The sequence below is a fragment of the Pelobates fuscus genome, chromosome 13, assembly GCF_036172605.1.
Source record: "Pelobates fuscus isolate aPelFus1 chromosome 13, aPelFus1.pri, whole genome shotgun sequence".
NCBI classification, from domain to species: Eukaryota; Metazoa; Chordata; class Amphibia; order Anura; family Pelobatidae; genus Pelobates; species Pelobates fuscus.
In genome coordinates this window covers 86,480,210-86,499,143 of record NC_086329.1, presented here as the reverse complement: position 1 = coordinate 86,499,143, position 18,934 = coordinate 86,480,210, and the positions used below count along the sequence as shown (strand labels likewise).

At 41.6% G+C, this 18,934-nt stretch overlaps 1 protein-coding gene across 4 annotated transcripts in view; it reads left to right on the top strand.

Annotated features, from left to right (window-relative positions):
* Positions 1 to 14,679, top strand: part of ADAM15 (ADAM metallopeptidase domain 15) — a 64,896-nt gene extending 50,217 nt beyond the window's left edge. The window contains exons 13-25 of one of the 4 annotated variants that reach the window (XM_063439880.1): positions 2,081 to 2,173; positions 2,258 to 2,453; positions 2,603 to 2,711; positions 4,221 to 4,404; positions 4,878 to 4,955; positions 8,062 to 8,140; positions 8,295 to 8,439; positions 8,689 to 8,785; positions 10,265 to 10,330; positions 10,689 to 10,754; positions 12,597 to 12,668; positions 13,329 to 13,432; positions 13,524 to 14,679. In XM_063439880.1, coding sequence (XP_063295950.1) covers positions 2,081 to 2,173; positions 2,258 to 2,453; positions 2,603 to 2,711; positions 4,221 to 4,404; positions 4,878 to 4,955; positions 8,062 to 8,140; positions 8,295 to 8,439; positions 8,689 to 8,785; positions 10,265 to 10,330; positions 10,689 to 10,754; positions 12,597 to 12,668; positions 13,329 to 13,432; positions 13,524 to 13,569 — 1,335 coding nt within the window. In that variant the 3' untranslated portion in view covers positions 13,570 to 14,679. The remainder of the gene's footprint in view (positions 1 to 2,080; positions 2,174 to 2,257; positions 2,454 to 2,602; positions 2,712 to 4,220; positions 4,405 to 4,877; positions 4,956 to 8,061; positions 8,141 to 8,294; positions 8,440 to 8,688; positions 8,786 to 10,264; positions 10,331 to 10,688; positions 10,755 to 12,596; positions 12,669 to 13,328; positions 13,433 to 13,523) is intronic. The other 3 variants (XM_063439881.1, XM_063439882.1, XM_063439883.1) reach the window with 3 other exon arrangements.
* The last annotated feature ends 4,255 nt before the right edge of the window (positions 14,680 to 18,934 follow it).

Here is an 18,934-nt window from a genome sequence, read left to right as displayed (position 1 = left end):
CTCTGTTACAATTTCCAACAATCATATCTATAGCTCTGTATACTGTTTTTTTACTTTTCCTAAGCTTTAATTGTTCTCAACATTCTCATATCATATCTCAATCCCAAACTTTCTCTTATCCTTTGTCATTATGATGTCTCTGTATGGTGGTTCCCAAACACTCATATGTTATGCCACTGAGTGCTGTCTCTTTTGCTGTTCCTAAACTCTCTCCTACCCTGTGTCACTGAGTGCTGTCTCTATTGCTGTTCCTAAACTCTCTCCTATCCCGTGTCACTGAATGCTGTCTCTATTGCTGTTCCTAAACTCTCTCCTATCCTGTGTCACTGAGTGCTGTCTCTATTGCTGTTCCTAAACTCTCTCCTATCCTGTGTCACTGAATGCTGTCTCTATTGCTGTTCCTAAACTCTCTCATATCCTGTGTCACTGAGTGCTGTCTCTATTGCTGTTCCTAAACTCTCTCCTATCCTGTGTCACTGAGTGCTGTCTCTATTGCTGTTCCTTAACTCTCTCATATCCTGTGTCACTGAGTGCTGTCTCTATTGCTGTTCCTAAACTCTCTCCTATCCTGTGTCACTGAGTGCTGTCTCTATTGCTGTTCCTAAACTCTCTCCTATCCCGTGTCACTGAGTGCTGTCTCTATTGCTGTTCCTAAACTCTCTCCTATCCTGTGTCACTGAGTGCTGTCTCTATTGCTGTTCCTAAACTCTCTCCTATCCCGTGTCACTGAGTGCTGTCTCTATTGCTGTTCCTAAACTCTCTCCTATCCCGTGTCACTGAGTGCTGTCTCTATTGCTGTTCCTAAACTCTCTCCTATCCTGTGTCACTGAGTGCTGTCTCTATTGCTGTTCCTAAACTCTCTCCTATCCCGTGTCACTGAGTGCTGTCTCTATTGCTGTTCCTAAACTCTCTCCTATCCTGTGTCACTGAGTGCTGTCTCTATTGCTGTTCCTTAACTCTCTCCTATCCTGTGTCACTGAGTGCTGTCTCTGTTGCTGTTCCTTAACTCTCTCCTATCCTGTGTCACTGAATGCTGTCTCTATTGCTGTTCCTTAACTATCTCCTATCCTATGTCACTGAGTGCTGTCTCTAGTGCTGTTCCTTAACTCTCTCCTATCCTGTGACACTGAATGCTGTCTCTATTGCTGTTCCTAAACTCTCTCCTATCCTGTGTCACTGAATGCTGTCTCTATTGCTGTTCCTAAACTGTCTCCTATGCTGTGTCACTGAATGCTGTCTCTATTGCTGTTCCTTAACTCTCTCCTATCCTGTGTCACTGAGTGCTGTCTCTATTGCTGTTCCTAAACTCTGTCCTATCCTGTGTCACTGAATGCTGTCTATATTGCTGTTCCTAAACTCTCTCCTATCCTGTGTCACTGAATGCTGTCTCTATTGCTGTTCCTAAACTCTCTCCTATCCTGTGTCACTGAATGCTGTCTCGATTGCTGTTCCTAAACTCTCTCCTATCCCGTGTCACTGAATGCTGTCTCTATTGCTGTTCCTTAACTCTCTCCTATCCTGTGTCACTGAGTGCTGTCTCGATTGCTGTTCCTAAACTCTCTCCTATCCTGTGTCACTGAATGCTGTCTCTATTGCTGTTCCTAAACTCCCCAATCCTATGTCACTGAGTCCAGCCTTCTATCACCATTCCCAAACACTCTCATATTCTGTGCGACTGTGTCTTATGCCTCTGTCACTTTTTCCCAAGCACTCTCACCCTGTGTGGTTTCTTTTTATTAAAGTTCCAAAGCAATGTACAAATGTTGGGGATTATTCATTAACTGAGAAATGCGGAGAATTGACCAGGAAATTGCAAATTATAAACCAAAGTAATCAACTTGAAAATATAATTGTATCCTAAAATGTGCATTTCCTTTGACAATGCTCTGCAAATTCTTCATTAAAGAATTAATTCCATTTGAGTATTGTGCTAATTAAACCAATTACACAATGATAATTTAAACAAAGTTAAAATAAATGTAATAACTAATAATGTAAGCTCCCTTTACATCATTATGCCAATAGCTGTTTGAATCTGTCCGTGATTAATCCCAATTCCTTTCTTTTTGATTCTCTGTAGGAATGTACAGATCCCTGTTGTAATCCCTCCACCTGTCAGTTTATTGAAGGTGCGCAGTGTTCCTCCGATGGACTGTGCTGTGAGCAGTGTAAGGTCAGTTCCCCCCACTACGCAGATTTGCCTATATGGAATTTAGAGCCCTGCATTCATGTGACCTCACATTTCCTTTCTTCCTAGCTAAAGCCATCTGGGTTCCTGTGCCGGGACAGACTAGGGGAATGCGACCTCCCGGAATACTGTAATGGGATTTCGGGACAATGTCCCCCAAATGTCTTTGTACAGAATGGGGGGTCCTGTGAAGAAGGTCAGGCCTATTGCTTTGATGGGGAATGCCAGACACTCCAAACCCAGTGTCAGAATCTGTGGGGACCTGGTATGTACGACATTGGTTGTCTAGGCTAATAGAAGCTATTGATGCCCACGTGCACAGTGGGAGCTTTAACACATCCAGTCCTACTCATGCTTGCAGATAAGGGGCAAATGCCATGTGTCTGATGTTCTGACAGCCAAATCTTCCTATAGGTTCGTTACCAGCCCCTGATTCCTGCTTCAGGAAAATGAATATGAGAGGGGATAAGTACGGGAACTGTGGCCAGGGGGAAAATGGCAGCTACATACCATGCTCAGAGGAGTAATTATTCCCACCCCTTATTATTCTTTCAGTAAATTCATGCACTGTAACCTCTCACACAATCATTCCTTATTATCTGTTATTTCCCACTGTTTCCTCATGTACAACTATTTTCTCTGCACTTCAATTCCTGCACAGTAGACTCGCTTGCGCAACCGTTCTCTGTTTGTTTTCAATTCCTACTCCTCCCTGTCACACACAGCTGTAACACTCCATTCTCTCACATTCCGATACTGAATCCTCATAAATACAATCGTTCCTAATTTCATTTCCATTCCTGCACTACAACCACAGACACACCTTCTCTTTTTCTGTCATTGTCTATTACCAAACATAGCACAATACTGCAGGCTATTCACTTACTCATACTGGACAAGACTTCTACCCACATGTCCCCAAATTCATAGAAAAATGAATGAATCCTTTCTGCAAACTGTTGTAAATGGAGGTCATTTAGCGATTTAAGATTAGTCAACAAGATCTGAGAATTCATCCATTAATCTCAAACCACACTCTAACACAAGGCTTACACACACACCTTTACCAGTACTCCGTTAAACACTCTCATTTCTATATATTCTATGTACATTATCTGCGCACTCTGCTGCTCCCTCATTTACACACAACGTCTCTGCAACCTTCACACACACAACCTCTCTATACACCACCATGTTCCCAAACACACTCATCCTTTCTGTACACAGTACTGCACACAAATACACATACAACCTCCTATATACATCCTCCTGTGCACATACATAATCTTTGTGTGCACACTCCTGCGCACACACACACAGACAACCTCTATGTACACCCTCCTGTGCACACACTCACAGCCTCTTTATACACCCTCCTGTGCACACACACACACACACACTCACTCACGCACGCACACACACACACACACAGCCTCTTTATACACAGACACAGACCCTCTCTACACACCCTCCTGTGCACATACACACACTCACACCCTCTCTATACAGCCTCATGTGCACACACACACATACACAGACACAGACCCTCTCTATACCCCCTCCTGTGCACACACATAACCTCGCTATATCCCCTCCTGTGTGAACACACACTCTCTCTATACCCCCTCCTGTGCACACACATAACCTCGCTATATCCCCTCCTGTGTGAACACACACTCTCTCTATAACCCCTCCTGTGCACACACATAACCTCGCTATATCCCCTCCTGTGTGAACACACACTCTCTCTATACCCCCTCCTGTGCACACACATAACCTCGCTATATCCCCTCCTGTGTGAACACACACTCTCTCTATACCCCCTCCTGTGCACACACATAACCTCGCTATATCCCCTCCTGTGTGAACACACACTCTCTCTATACCCCCTCCTGTGCACACACATAACCTCGCTATATCCCCTCCTGTGTGAACACACACTCTCTCTATACCCCCTCCTGTGCACACACACATGCTCTCAATATTCTGTTGCTTCTCTGTTCCTACTGACCTCTTGTAATGTGTCCTGCAGGGATGTGCAGTGCGGGAAGATTCAGTGTCAGGTTGGTAGTAACCAGACTGTCCTGGAATCCATAGCTGTTAGAGTAACTGTGAACAGGACAGAGCTGACCTGCAACGGAACGTCCTTCAATCGAGGTGATGACGTCTTGGATCTAGCACTTGTGATGACAGGAACAGTTTGTGGGGCCGGGAAGGTAAGAGCAGATCAGACACACATTTCTAGACTCCAGCTGTGTTACACACCAATTTCACCCTGGTCTTTCCATGACTCCTCGTTAATCACTCCTTGAACTCTGAGCTTCCCATCTATACCTTGAGATTATCCATTTCTCTGTACCTTGAGCTGATTCCTCATTACTCCTTCCCTGAACACTGTCACCCCTAATCACACCTGCACCCCCATCCCTGTTTGAATCATATGTATCATGAGTTCACCTACCAGCTCCCCACCCTAAGTTCATTCTTGACATTTCCCATCTTCACCTTTCAGCTAATCCATAAATACCCAGAGCCTAAACTCTCGCTAGCTCAGCCTCAACCCTATCCTTACCTTTCACTATCCATGTAAGAGATTGCCCCTGCTGGGAATTGTTCTACGTACGATATAGAGCTTCTTCCCTCCTACACTGTATACGAAACAATATAACTCAATCTTCTATTCATGCAGGTTTGCATAAAACAGAAATGTCACGAGGCTTCCGCTTTGAAGGTCCAAAGCTGTAAGAACCAGTGCAGCAACCATGGGGTGAGAGAAAGTACAAATGTGTGTCTATATAGAATGAGCTCTCCTTTTTCACATACTATGTGCTGCTCTCTCTCTCTCTCTCTCTCTCTCTCTCTCTCTCTCGTTTATTATAGAGAAAGCTGATAGGGCTGTATGTGGAATTAATGGGTGTAATCTCAATCCTAAAGATAAAGGAGACAAAACTAAATGACTTATCAAATAGAAATAGTTATTAACTAATTTTATTTCACACTGGGGAAAATAAAGAAAATCAGTTTTAATAAATAACCAAAGTCCTCAAAGCTTTTTATAACCAATTTTATTGTAAAAATATATTTACCGGAAATGACATGTACAAATAAAATACCAATTGAAGTATAACCCTCAATAAATAGGCCTTAGAACACAATGAAATGCAAGCAGACCCTAAGTAGATTATGTAAGCATACATAACACTTACATACAGGGCAAATTCCTATGGTATTCTCTCTCAGTGCTGTCATTTAATTGATTCTTGGTCAGGAGCACAAGCTTACCTGACCAACGATCACACTGCATTGTCGAGCGATAATGTCATCACGATGTAAATATGCTACAGGGTAAGCGTTGCGCGTGCCCAACTACAGATCACTTAAATGGCAGCTCTCAGGGAGAAAAGGCTACAATTAAAACTAAGAACATTTTAACGCTAGTAAGTTTCTATATATACAAAATATGGCGTATACTGCGCCCAAGGGTAATACGTACATACACCTCTGAGGGGAAGGTTGGTAAAATACCTCAAAATAAAAACAAAGGAAAATAATAGTGCAATACAGTTTGTAACAGTGCAAGTATTAGTGCTGGGTAACTTTAGGAAAATCACTCACATAGGGTAGAGCTATAAAAGAGCTCTACTTTGTTCAGCGTGGACGGTATAATCCCCGTCTAAGGATACAAGCTGGTACAGATGATTTTGATCCTCCAAGTGAGAATATATAAAAAACAAGAGGGAGAGACACTCTGATAGTGTAGTAAGTACTGTAAATCCGGGATAATTGAATAAAGGTATTGTACTTACAATTTGTAGAGCAAGACCTGCTCTAGTGATTACAGCATGGGTGGTACTATCCCCACCTAAGGATATGATGGAACCAGGTAGTCAGCAGGATATCGAAATGCAGGTAAAATAATAAAGGATAAGTGGCTCAATGCAATATAAAATACACTATTTTATTATTATAAAATATAAAAGTATAAGTATAAGTCCAATAGTCCAAAAGGAAAGGGGGTCCCACTTGACGCGTTTCGCCTCTTCAGAGGCTTTATCAAAAGTGACACTTTTGATAAAGCCTCTGGAGAGGCGAAACGCGTCAAGTGGGACCCCCTTTCCTTTTGGACTATTGGACTTATACTTATACTTTTATATTTTAAGTATCTACAAATTGTAAGTACAATACCTTTTATTCAATTATCCCGGATTTACAGTACTTACTACACTATCAGAGTGTCTCTCCCTCTTGTTTTTTATATATTCTCACTTGGAGGATCAAAATCATCTGTACCAGCTTGTATCCTTAGACGGGGATTATACCGTCCACGCTGAACAAAGTAGAGCTCTTTTATAGCTCTACCCTATGTGAGTGATTTTCCTAAAGTTACCCAGCACTAATACTTGCACTGTTACAAACTGTATTGCACTATTATTTTCCTTTGTTTTTATTTTGAGGTATTTTACCAACCTTCCCCTCAGAGGTGTATGTACGTATTACCCTTGGGCGCAGTATACGCCATATTTTGTATGTTTTTTGTTTCACTAATATACAAGGTTTTTGGGAATACTTGTATTGTATACAGCAGCCCTCACTGATTCACCACGTTATAGCGAGCGCCTATACACTCTGTTTTTTTTCCTAAGTTTCTATATATGTATCGTTTTGTACAATTGAAATCCCATTTATGGAAGGTTACATGTAGGTTATATATAAATTAGATAATATCTAAATTGCTATTTTATAATTTCTGTATTTAAGTCTTGTATACTAAATCCTTTGTACGATCTCCCTCATTATTTCTGTGTGTATGTATCATATATTGCTCTAATGGGTTTCTCGTGTAAAATGTCCTATTGGGCACCATGGAGAAGGCCCCCCTCCCCCTCCATTTGCTGTGTACCCTGCAAAAAATAGATTTTTACTTACGTGGATGCCAGCTTCACCGGAAGCACCCAGGGCTAACTTCCATCCCCTCTCCATCACAGGGGCCTTGTATGGTCCAATCACATGCTTCTCATAGAGAACGCTGTGAGTGGTCAGTTTCTGGCTCGGAGTACATGCTCGCGGTCCGGGCTGGCAAGGGGAGGGAGGTTTGTCTTGTTTAAAAAAAATATATATATATATATAGTTATACTGAGGACAACCGCAGGAGGGAATGCACAGTGGAAGGGAGGGGAAAACAATCTTCCCCTTGAAGGTGCTCTTCTTGCAAGGGAGAAGATGATCACATATCACAATATCAATCACAATAGTGCACTTTGATGACAGGCGCAAAATATGCACAGAATGGACATTGGTAGCACAGAACAGAATTCAAAGCTGCCAAAGTCAAGTGTGTTATGAGTGCAACTTACCCGTGGCACATAATTGCCATAATTCAAGCTGAAACACTTCACAGACTCCTACCACCATCACCACTGCAAATTACTGAGGTTGGAGTATTCCTTTATATGTGTAATATGTTATTGTCTGCAAGGTTTTCATAAAAATCCTCACTGTACTGTTTCTCTTTATGTATATTGCTTGCAGTGTGAAATATTACCATGTGTGAGATTTGTATATTTTACCTGCTCTCTGTTATTATACCAGCTGTCACAATACTGTCTCTCTTTATACATCCATACATTGCTTCTTGTGTTCTATACTGCCATGCCCAATGCTCCTAGAATACACTTACCATAATATTTAAATGGCTATTTCTGTGCTGTTTATTGTTTTATATCTATATGTTGCTTCTAGTGCGATATATTAACATACCTAAGATTTTTTTTATATGAAATACCCTCTGATATTATATTGCTGTATTTTGTGTATATATTTTGGGGTGGTGTATATATCTTTTTTTTTTTCTCTCTTTTTCTTTGTTGATTTAGATCTGTGACAGTAACAATACTTGCCATTGTGACCCAGGCTGGGCAATGCCAGACTGCGGAACCTGGGCCGAGAGACATGGTAAGATATCGGCACGTGTTATATTGTCTATTATGTTCTAACGCTGCTGTGTTTGTGCATTGTATCCATGTCCAGCGAGCTGTGTCCCCCTTTATGGACAGCTAAAAGGCCTGTGCTCTGATCATTTTGTTTGTTTGACTTTCCTGGTTTATAGTTGGCAGCTCCCTCACCACCAGTCTCTGCCTGATCTTCCTGGTTTTTATACCGATCCTGGTATTGTTTGGATTTTGTCTCTTAAAACGCGAATTCCTAAAGAGGAGGCTCGGGATGTTAAGCTCCAGCAGTAAATGCCAATACAGGTAAAAATGATTTACCGAATGGAAATGCATGTATAATATACTCTTCGGTGTGTTCCTCCACAGCCTAGCACCATAGAATGCCCAAACCTTTAGATCCTTTCTCCCTGAATATGTAGCCCCTCATCTTTACTCCAGAATAAAGCCTTAACTTTATGCTATATCTAATGTTATGTTTCCAGAGGTAGGATTGTAATTCCAGAGGCCAAACTGTAATACCGATGCTTTCAACAGCTCACTGTCCTGTTTTAGGGTGACGCAAACAAACAGTCAGCCACGTCCAGAGCGCCCTCCGCCTCCTAATTGGGCACAAAACACGGAGCTTCAAGTGATGTCAGCCAATACCCAGGTGAGGGAAGCAATATTTTTGAAAATTCACCCATTTCTACATTTGTCCAAAGAGCTGGCTGTATACTGGATATCCAGTACCAATGGATCTTCAGCGGAAAACAATGAGAATACCAAGAGTTTATGGTCTTTGCGAGTATCCTCCTGTGATGGTGAATGGGCGGTGGGGGCGGGTGGGAGGGAGAGTTACAGTATAGTGTATGAGAAATATCTGTAGTGGGGTGTTGTTGCGGACATAAAATCCAGAGAAATTTGGGATTAGTTTGGAGGAATCTGGAAAATGTTATGTGCTAGATAGAGGTGAGATATAGAGGCAGATAGCAGGAATATATTGGAATGTATGGCGGCGGGTAGAGGAGTATCTGGAAAGGAGTGTTAGGGTAGAGAGAACGAGTCATCGCTCAATGTAGACTGGATCTGAAGAGATGTATATGGCTGGTGCAGGTAGTAGATCTTGGCAAGCAGATGGTGTAGGAGTTCAGTAGAGTTGTACATGGACAGATAAAGGGGAAAGGAGGTACGTAGGAAGAGCGTGTATGAAGGTAAATAGAGGAGAATATAGAGAGGTGTCTGGGGACCATTCATGGTGATCTGAATAGGTAGATGGATTGCAGATATAATGGCCATTGGGAGAGTGATAAAGGAAATCTGGAGTAGAGTGTGAATATGGAGGAAGATAAGGAGTGGTCTAAGCAGGCAGACACATGGGTATTTAAAGAGGTTTATGGGAGAATTAGAGGAGCCAGGGCAGCAGGTTGGAGGTGGATGTGGAGATAAATGGGACAGTTAGTGTAGGATCAGAAGAGAATTATGAGATTAACTGAGGGAATCAGGAGAAGTGCAGACACAAGGGGGATAAGGAGAGGTTATGAAGACAGAGGCAATAAAAGAAGCCCATTCGGGGAGATATGGTGGATAAGAAGAGGGGTGTGGATGATAAATGTGGTTTCTGAGAGATATATGTTGCATATACAGCTAGATCAGCGGACGTTCTTGGGGCAGATATGTGTAGATCAATGGAAGTTCATGGGGTCGGATACAGTTGAACCATGGGGGTATGTCTAGAAATAACAGTGGGATTAACTTAAGGGGTCTGGAGTCCTGTCCGTGTTCTAATCATAACTGGAGCTGCCTCTGTCTGTGTTATAATCCATCCATTAACATGTAACTAACATTTTCCGTTCACCGTATGTCTTTCTGCCCCCACTTTTTTTTTTTGCTCTCTGCTTACCCTCACTGTCTTATTTGCCCCCAACTTATCCTTCTTTCATCCCACTGTTAACTGCCCCATTTAACTTTTCTCCTCCTATCTAATCATCCTAAATAAATCCTCTTTACCCATTTATCGATGTGCCCTCCACCCTTTCCTTCCTCCAAACTGCCCTCACCCCTCTTACCTATCCTTTATTCTCATTTATTCCTGTTTTCTACCTGAGGACTGTTACTTCTTCTTTTTGTTACTTCTCTGCCTGGTCCTCAGGACTCTGACCGGCCTGAACCACCATCCAAGCCTCTTCCACCTGATCCAGTGCAAAAGCGCTGCCAGGTAACATGTGGCCCTGTTTGATCCATGCATGCAGTGAGGTGCCTGTGTGTGTGTATGTGTAGTGGGATATGGTCCATGTTTGCTGTGCATTGTAAAGCCAATCTGTGATTTGATACTTGTGTGCCGTGTGATTCCTGTGTGAATGCTAATGTCCCAATATGTGTGCAGTGTGATGTCTGTGGACCCAGCCGGCTTCCTACATTCATTCTCCACCCTTTGTCACAATCATGTTGCCCTCTCCATTGATTTTACCCATTATTCCCCGGCTTTTTCCTTTCTGCCATCTTACCCTCTCTTCCTGAGGGCTGCTCTATTGCTTCTCCTTTTTTGTCACGCCTTTGTTCTGCCTGGTGTTCAGGACTCTGACCGGCCCGATCCGCCATCCAAGCCTCTTCCACCCGATCCAGTGCGCAAGCTCTGCCAGGTACCATGTGGCCCTGTGTGTGGTTCGACATGACTCCTGACACTCGTGTGGTGCGATGCCTGTGTGTAGTGCAGTGTGTTATATAAGGGCTGAGCGGTGTAATCCATATGTTTTTTTTTCTTCTGGTCTTGTGAACTGCGTTGTGTCTGCTTGGGTGCAGTTTAGTATGGTGATATGTCTGCGCTAGTACACACAGATTCAGTATAAAAACAAACCACAAACTTATAATACCATATATTATTAGATCATCATACATCATTCTTTTAGGCTTCAGAGAAAGTCTGTCCCTCAAAAAAATGTCCCTCCTAAAAATCAGAAGCATAGAAACTGTATTAAGCTTTTTGACTAGACCACTTATGGTAAGAGATTGCTACAATTCCAGCACTTGGCAAAAAACAAGCATGTATTCGACTACATGCAGGCAGATTTACAAAAGCACTAGAGCAAAAACAGACATGTGCAAAAAAATATAGTAGAAACTTGATCTGCTTACAGAGGACAAGATGAAAATACTGGCATCAAATGAGGCAAGGCATTTTGTGTATGTAGTTATATATTTTTCAAGATGTGAATGTCCTGAAAAAGCAATACCGCCTATAAAACATTTATTGACTACTCTGATGCCGATAGTTTCCTCCAGTCCTCTGTAAATATTTATATATTTAAAAAATACCCACTTTCTTCTATATTTGTACATTACTATTTTGTTGCACACTTGATTTTGATCCAGTGTTTTTAATTGGCTTGGCCTTATACGTGGATAAATAAACACTTGTTTCTATTATCAGGGTCATTCGCTAAAGTAAGAATTCAAAGTGAATTTCAAATTAAAGGTAAAATGAGCCAAATTGAAAACTTTCAGCTATGTTTCAAGTTTAATTACTTTAACCTGTATTCCTGGCCCTATAGTGCTAAAACCACCACCTAGCCCTAAATATAGTAAAATCTTACTTGTATTCAAGTCTGCAGTTGCTACTTCTGCCCCTGTCTGCATCTGACCTGCTTGCTGTCATCATCAGGAGTGGTGGTCTGAGCCAATCACAATGCTTCCCCATAGGATTGGCTGAGATTGTGAAGGAGGCAGACCAGGGTCAGAGCCAGCACAAGTCAAACACAGCCCTGGCCAATCAGCATCTCCTCATAGAGATGCATTGAGTCAATGCATCTCTATGAGGAAGGTTCAGTGTCTGCATGCAGAGGGGGTGGAGACACTGAATTGCAGTCACACTGCAGCACTGACCCAGGAAGCACCTCTAGCAACCATCTGAGGAGTGGCCAGTGAAGTTATCACTAGGCTGTAATGTAAACTCTGCATTTTCTCTGAAAAGACTGTGTTTACTGCAAAAAGCCTGAAGGGAATGATTCTACTCACCAGAACAAATACAATAAGCTGTAGTTGTTCTGATGACTGTAGTGTCTCTTTAAATCTGAAATTCACTTTGAATTCTCACTTTAATGAATATCCTTGAAAGTTTTGGAACTGCAGTGATCTTTCTGATTATAAGGTTAGGTTCCAAAATGTTCGTACTTTTCCTACCATTAGTATAATGCCAATATGCTATGTAGTTTGTTGTCTGTATGTAGTGTGGCATAAAACACATGTGCAATCTTGCAAGATGTTGGTGGGCAGTGCAGCATGATACCTGTTTGTGTTGCAGCTTGTGTGCATTGCTGTATGACTCATCTGTAAAGCACTTTGTATTGTTGTGCTGTTTGTGTGCTGTGTTTTACGGTGTTGTGCCCAGTTCTTCTATGTGTTGTGAGCTACTATCACTAACCCTCAGCCCATCTCCCTGCACGTCACTCTGTGTCCGGCTGGCTCTCATAGCTCTCTCTATTCAGGCACCTGATCAGGACAGGCCTCCTCCCCCATCTCGGCCGCTTCCTGCGGACCCCCTCCCACGACAGGCGCAGGTAACGAGGCCTCAGGTGGTGGGCACGCTCCAGTGGTGGCTAATTACAAAGTGCTTGGCGTTATATGCATGGTTGGTTGTGGGAGCAGTTCATACACAATCTGAACAAATCTGATTAATCTGCCTCTGGTGTGGCCTGGAAATGGGAAGAACTAATGGTGATTATCACGGTGGAGAGTTTTTCCCTTCAATTTGACTTGTGAGAGATCTTCATAAGATATCACTTCGTAGAGGTGGTCGTGTCTCTGACTTGTATTACAGAGAATGCTGATGGAGCTTTAGGACCACACAGATGACTGAGCTGTATGACAGTGCTTTGACAATGCTTTGGGAATGCAAAGTTGATGGATCTGGTGGAGACCTCTGGGAATGCACTTGTTGAATGTGCATGCGACATGGAATGGGGTGACAGAGTACTAAGGATGGACAGGTGGTGAAGCAGGGTAACTGATTTCTGGTAGAGCTTGGTGACCTAGTTCTGGAAAATCGCTGATGGTAGAAACGTGTAAATACACAGGTAACAGAACTGACCAATTGAACTGGATAGGTGACTGGACCCTGGGAAAATTGATTTAAAAAAAAAAACTGACCCAGGGTGGACCCACTGCTCCAGGTTTCATGGCAGACTATCTATTGTCCTCCTCTAATCTCCTCCTTACAGACACCAGGTCGAAGGAAACCTCCACTCCCAAAGAAGCCACAGTCTCTAGATGGTCATATCACTGTGCCAGCATACCCGAATCCCATTATTGCTCTGCCCTCAAGGTAAGAAACCAGAACAGCGTATTTAACTATCCTGGTGGGAAGAAAGGGCCACAATGTTAAGATATTGACCCATGACTTCTCACCTCTATAGGCCTGCCCCGCTGCCCCCATATTCCAGAAGCAATCCCCAGGTATAGTGGATATATATCGAATGTGGATGGCAAAGACCCCAGGAGGGAATAAAGAGATCCACATATTCCAGATGATGGCCTTGCTGCTGCCTTCTACTCGGAGTGGCCGAGTTAGTGTCTTCCTGATATTGGGACCCAATGGAAATGTTCTGCTTGCAAGATCGTCTTGCACTGTATACTCAGAACCCCTAGCTGGACTTGTGGGGGAATGATCCAGAGACCCCAGTGTATATTTTTATTTGCCCTTATAGACTGCTAGTGTGAGTGGAATGTGTGTATGTTTGTGTATGAATGTGTGTGCTGGGGAGAGTGTGTATGAAGCAGCACACATGGCATTGTGCAATAATAGTCTCTGATAGCCAACCTCGGGCCCCTCAATGAGGAGCAGAGTGAGGAGAACCCCCTGTATGTACAAGACCCTAACACACGATGAGAACTCTAATCATAGCTGGTTTTACTGTCAGGAAATATTTTTGGCAATAAAATTGAACCTGAACTAACTTAAGTGTGTCAAAGTGTCTGAGCAGTAATGTATAGTGACACACTGTAGCACTGCATGTGGTGTAAGAGTTTATTCAAGTGTCTGTTAATTGTGTAGATAAGACAACGGTTAGTGTGTACACCTGAAGTGCCTCTAATCAGCCAGCAGATGGCAGGACAGAACCGGTAATCTCGTCCATATAGTTCGTGTGACACAGTGTGGCCTATTGCTGGACTGAATATATGTGTGTTTTTTACTGTATGCATGTCTATGCTATTCTACTGTATGTGTTTTAGGTGTCTATTTTACGGTTTGAATATATGTTTAGTTTGCTCTGTTCTTCAAAACATGTCTGTTTAACTGTATCTGGGTTATTCACTTAAGTCTGAATTGCAAGGAATTAAATTTAAATGAAAGTGAATAAATGTTTTAGGCCTCTATAGCTTATTTGGTAACGTTCTCCTGGTCAACTAGAGTTTAATCTTCGCTATTTTAAGGTTGAAATTTAACTTTGAATTCCAGATAAGTCAATAACCCCATAGGTGTATATAAATGTCTGTTTTACCACAAGTGTACATACATATAAGCTCTAATGATCGTGTATATATGTCTATTAAACTGTATGCGTGTATAGAGTTGTGTGTTCAGATGCCTGTTTTGTGTAATTATAAATACTGTGGATATATTACTCTATGTGCGTTTGTTTAATTGAAAATCCGACAGCCTTTAAAGGGATTCTTATAGTGCCCCCTCCTCTCGCGGTTAAAACTCCTTGAGTCACTTACCTGAATCCAGCTCCGATGTGCCTTGGCACTGAGTCAGACTCCACCCACGTTCTTCCCCTGCTGACGGGGGAGACCTAATAGCTCACTTTGGGATTTCCCTATAGGAAAGCATTAATCAGTGTTTTCCTACGGGGACAAATCTGATGCTGGAGATTGTGAGGACGTCCAGTGTCAGATACCGAACCAAAGGTCCGTTTCAAACCAGGAAGCTCTCTAGCGGATGTCTGGTACACAGCCACAAGAGGTGGAGTTAACCCTGCGAGATAATTATTGCAGTTTCTCAGAAACCTCAATAATTACTACTGCAGGGTTAAGGGACATAGGACATTGCACCCAGACCACTTCAATCAGCTGAAGGAGTCAGGGTGCCTACAGTGTCCCTTTAATTATTTATCATTTTATCAAATGCTTGTAAAATGGCCCATATAAAATAATCAAAATATAGTTCTGGGATATCTGGTTATCATTGATTACTAGCTAAAACTAGCAAGTACCCCTCTTGCTGCATTGTGGTAGATTTTGAATGACATAGAATATAAGGATCTTAATCGCGCAGGAGGCTTTTTAATTAATAAAGATCTATCAGGAGAGGGCTTGGTATATTCCCTAATCACACTATACCCTATAAAATACAGCAAGGAACCCATACAGTGAAAGTTGGAATTGGAATGTTGAGGCATCCATTATTTACACTATCCCACACTCATTGAGCGGGTACAGTTCAAAATAAGCATAGTGAATCTTTGGTTTGGATTGAGAATGTACTAAAGGAAATGAAGACAATGAGGTTTGGAGGCAGGTGAGGGGACCACCTACGCACCTAGCATCACATAATTTATTGTTACAATCAGGTATAATAAGAAATTAGTACTGTGAGATATGGGAGCAGGTAGGTTCCCTGCGAAACACAATATACTGCAGAGAGCAGAAGCATTAACCCGTTAGGGACGCAGCTGCAAAAACTGGACACAAGCCATTTTTGCATTTTTTGCTGTTTGTGTTCAAACACAATTTGCATCTCTGTCATTTATTGCACCAACACATATTATATACCGTTTTTTAGAGGACAAAAAGGGCTTTCATTTGATGTGACATATACTTTGATACATTCTCATTAATTATAAAACAAATGCCAAAAAAGGGGGAAAAAACTTTTTTTCACAGTTTTGACAATAATAGTGTGTGCATAATATGCCCAGCTTAGAAAAAGTAATTCAAAATAAATTCATTTATGTGTTTTGATTTATAGAGTACATAATATGTATAGGATTTCAGCTGATTTCGAAAGCTACAGGTCACAAAATAAAAGGACTAAAATACAATTTTAATGTGAAGCAATGTTAGAAGTTGGTATGTTTGTCTTGTAGGTTTAGTAGCCACCACAGAAAACAAAATTGCCACAGAAAAGTATATTTTTATATAAAGTCGATATCACAGGCTATTTACCTAAGGTTAGTTTGGCACTTTTACAAAGTCATTTCATCACCAATCTCTGCTTAATATTGGAGTAAAATTTAGTTTTTTCTCTATTTTGGCATATTCACATATAACGAGGTTTTTGTAATGTGTATTTTGTAAAGCTGGTGTGTGCTATCCCTGTAGAAAACCCCATATTGTATTTAACTACATCTGCTGAGTTTAGCGATACCCCCATTGTATGCCTTTGGCACTATTCTGTGAAGCTACAGTGCCATATAAGAGACAAGGCTACCGTTATTTCAGTTTCTATAGTTAGAATTTTCATAGATGGATTTGATGGGCCTATGTCTCATTTTGGGGTATTTATATCCGTGTGAGTATTCAAATAACCCCGCAAAAGGCTACCATTTGATAAAGTAGACACCCTTGGGTATCTTATATGGCGTATATTGTGCCTTAACTTGTCACCATTTTTTCACCAATTTATGTCAATGTTTGTGGTGAGGGGGAAATATTTTTTATTTTTACATGCATGTTTTTTTGAGTATTTCTTACACTTGATATGTACCACTGTCATAAAATCCCACAAATTATGCTCAGTTACATCTTCTGAGTAATAAAATATGCCCAATGTATGACCTAGACACTATTTTGTGAAGTTACAGTGCTGTATAAGACGTGACAAGTTCCGGTTTTTAAGTGTGAATTTTCATGGACGGTTTGGATGTGTCCGTGTCCCACTTTGGAGCAGTTGAGCAGGCTAAACATTCCAGCTACACCATAAAGCATACTATTTCTTAAAGAAGACATCCCAGGGTATTTCAAAAGGCATATTTTGAACCTTAGCGTGGGATAATTTTTCCACCACTAAGTGTAGTGGTAGTAAGCATTTTTTCTGCCTTTCAGACAAACAAAGCGAGTTTGCACCGTATATTTTGCAAACCTTATGTGTGCTACGACTGTATAATACTTCATATGTTGCTCAGCTATGTCGTCTGAGTACAACAATACCCCCGTATGTACCTTTGCCAGGTATATGTGGATGTTGAAGGGGCACATTGAGACGCAGCCATACAGTATTTTTCGAACTTTTAAGTTTTACACTGTGTCCATGTTTCATTTCCCCACAAACACATACTTTTTTTTTTGCTTTTTAAAACTTGTTTTTAAGCTTTTTTGTTTACTTATATTATTATTATTATTTTATTATTTATATAGCGCCATCAGATACCGTAGCGCTGTACAATATAAAAAATGTTTTACTTTTTAAAACGTTCTTGAAACATTTTTTAGACTTTTAAAATTTGCATAAACTTTTTTTTTTTTACCACTAACCCCTAACTAGCAGTCAGCAGCACTAACAGTAAATTCCCCAATTTCCCATAACTTCCACTCAGACCACCCGCTAGCTAAATATAAAATTTTAAAATATTTAAATTAATTAATAAAATAAATTTAACCCTGGAGGGTTAAAAAAATAAAACTTAACCCTCAGGGGTTAAAAAAAAAAAAAGAGAGAGATCACAGTAAAATGTAGTTCCTGCCAATTGATCACTGTAGTCAGTGATTAATTGGCAGGGAAGGGGAAAATTGTATTAAAGCAGGGGAAAGGGGGGAGGGGGATTTAACTTTTACTTTATTTTTTTACACAGGGAGAAGATCAGCAGCACTGATCCGTCTCCCTGAACTTCACACTGACCCGGAAGCACAGGGAGGCGGATCAGAAGTTCCTGCCGCACATGTGCTTGCTCTGACAGCCTGTCAGCTTAATGTTGTGGTTCTGGTGTCTATAGCATACATGTCCCTGCAGGCTTACAATGTAAACAATGCCTCTTCAGAGAAAAGGCAGATTTACATTGCTGCCCACGGACACCTCTAGTGGCAGTCACTCAGCGGCCATTGCAGGGGCTTCCTGGGTCAGTGCTACACAGTGTGCAGCACTATGGGAAAGCATTAGATTGGCTGAGGTCATCAAGATTTATGATCTCATCCAAGGGGGTGGAGCAGGCCGAGAGGATACCCACGCAGTGGAGGAAAAAGGTGAGTAAAATCACATTTTAAAGAGTGAACGGGGGAGGGGGGGAAGGTACCTAAATGGCTATTTAGACCTATAGTGTCAGGAATACAGGTTCATATTCCTGACACTATAGTGTTCATTTAAAAGACAGGTTAGGAAGCAGTGAACAGCACTGTGTATGACGCTTTGAGGGTACAGTAAGGATTTGGAAGATATGTTGCACAGTATCACAGTAATCCAGTGAACAAATTGAGAAAGCATCTCTAGTAGTCTAAGAAAATAGATTATGTCATAGGTTTTCCCCTCCAACCACCATCATCACTTCTGCTTTTAATATTAGGAATCTGTAAATGCAGCGTTTTTGCTTGAAATTCTGCATATCCAGAGAAACTTGCTGTTTTGTGCTAGGGATAGTTACACCCTAGAACACGTGACTTCCAGACTGCCTAATGTCAATTCTGTGCTAAAAAAAAAAATACGTCGGACGTCAGCGCTATGGCGACAGACGCGGTCACCTACTCCCATACTGGCAACGCTGGGAGTGCGGACTGCAAGCAAATCCTAGTTCTCCCCTCCCATCTCCCTCCATTGTCTGTTCTTTCTTTCTTTTTTTTTTATCTCCTTCCCTGTCCACCCCTCCTTCGCTCTGTGAGAAGCATTTGATAGGAC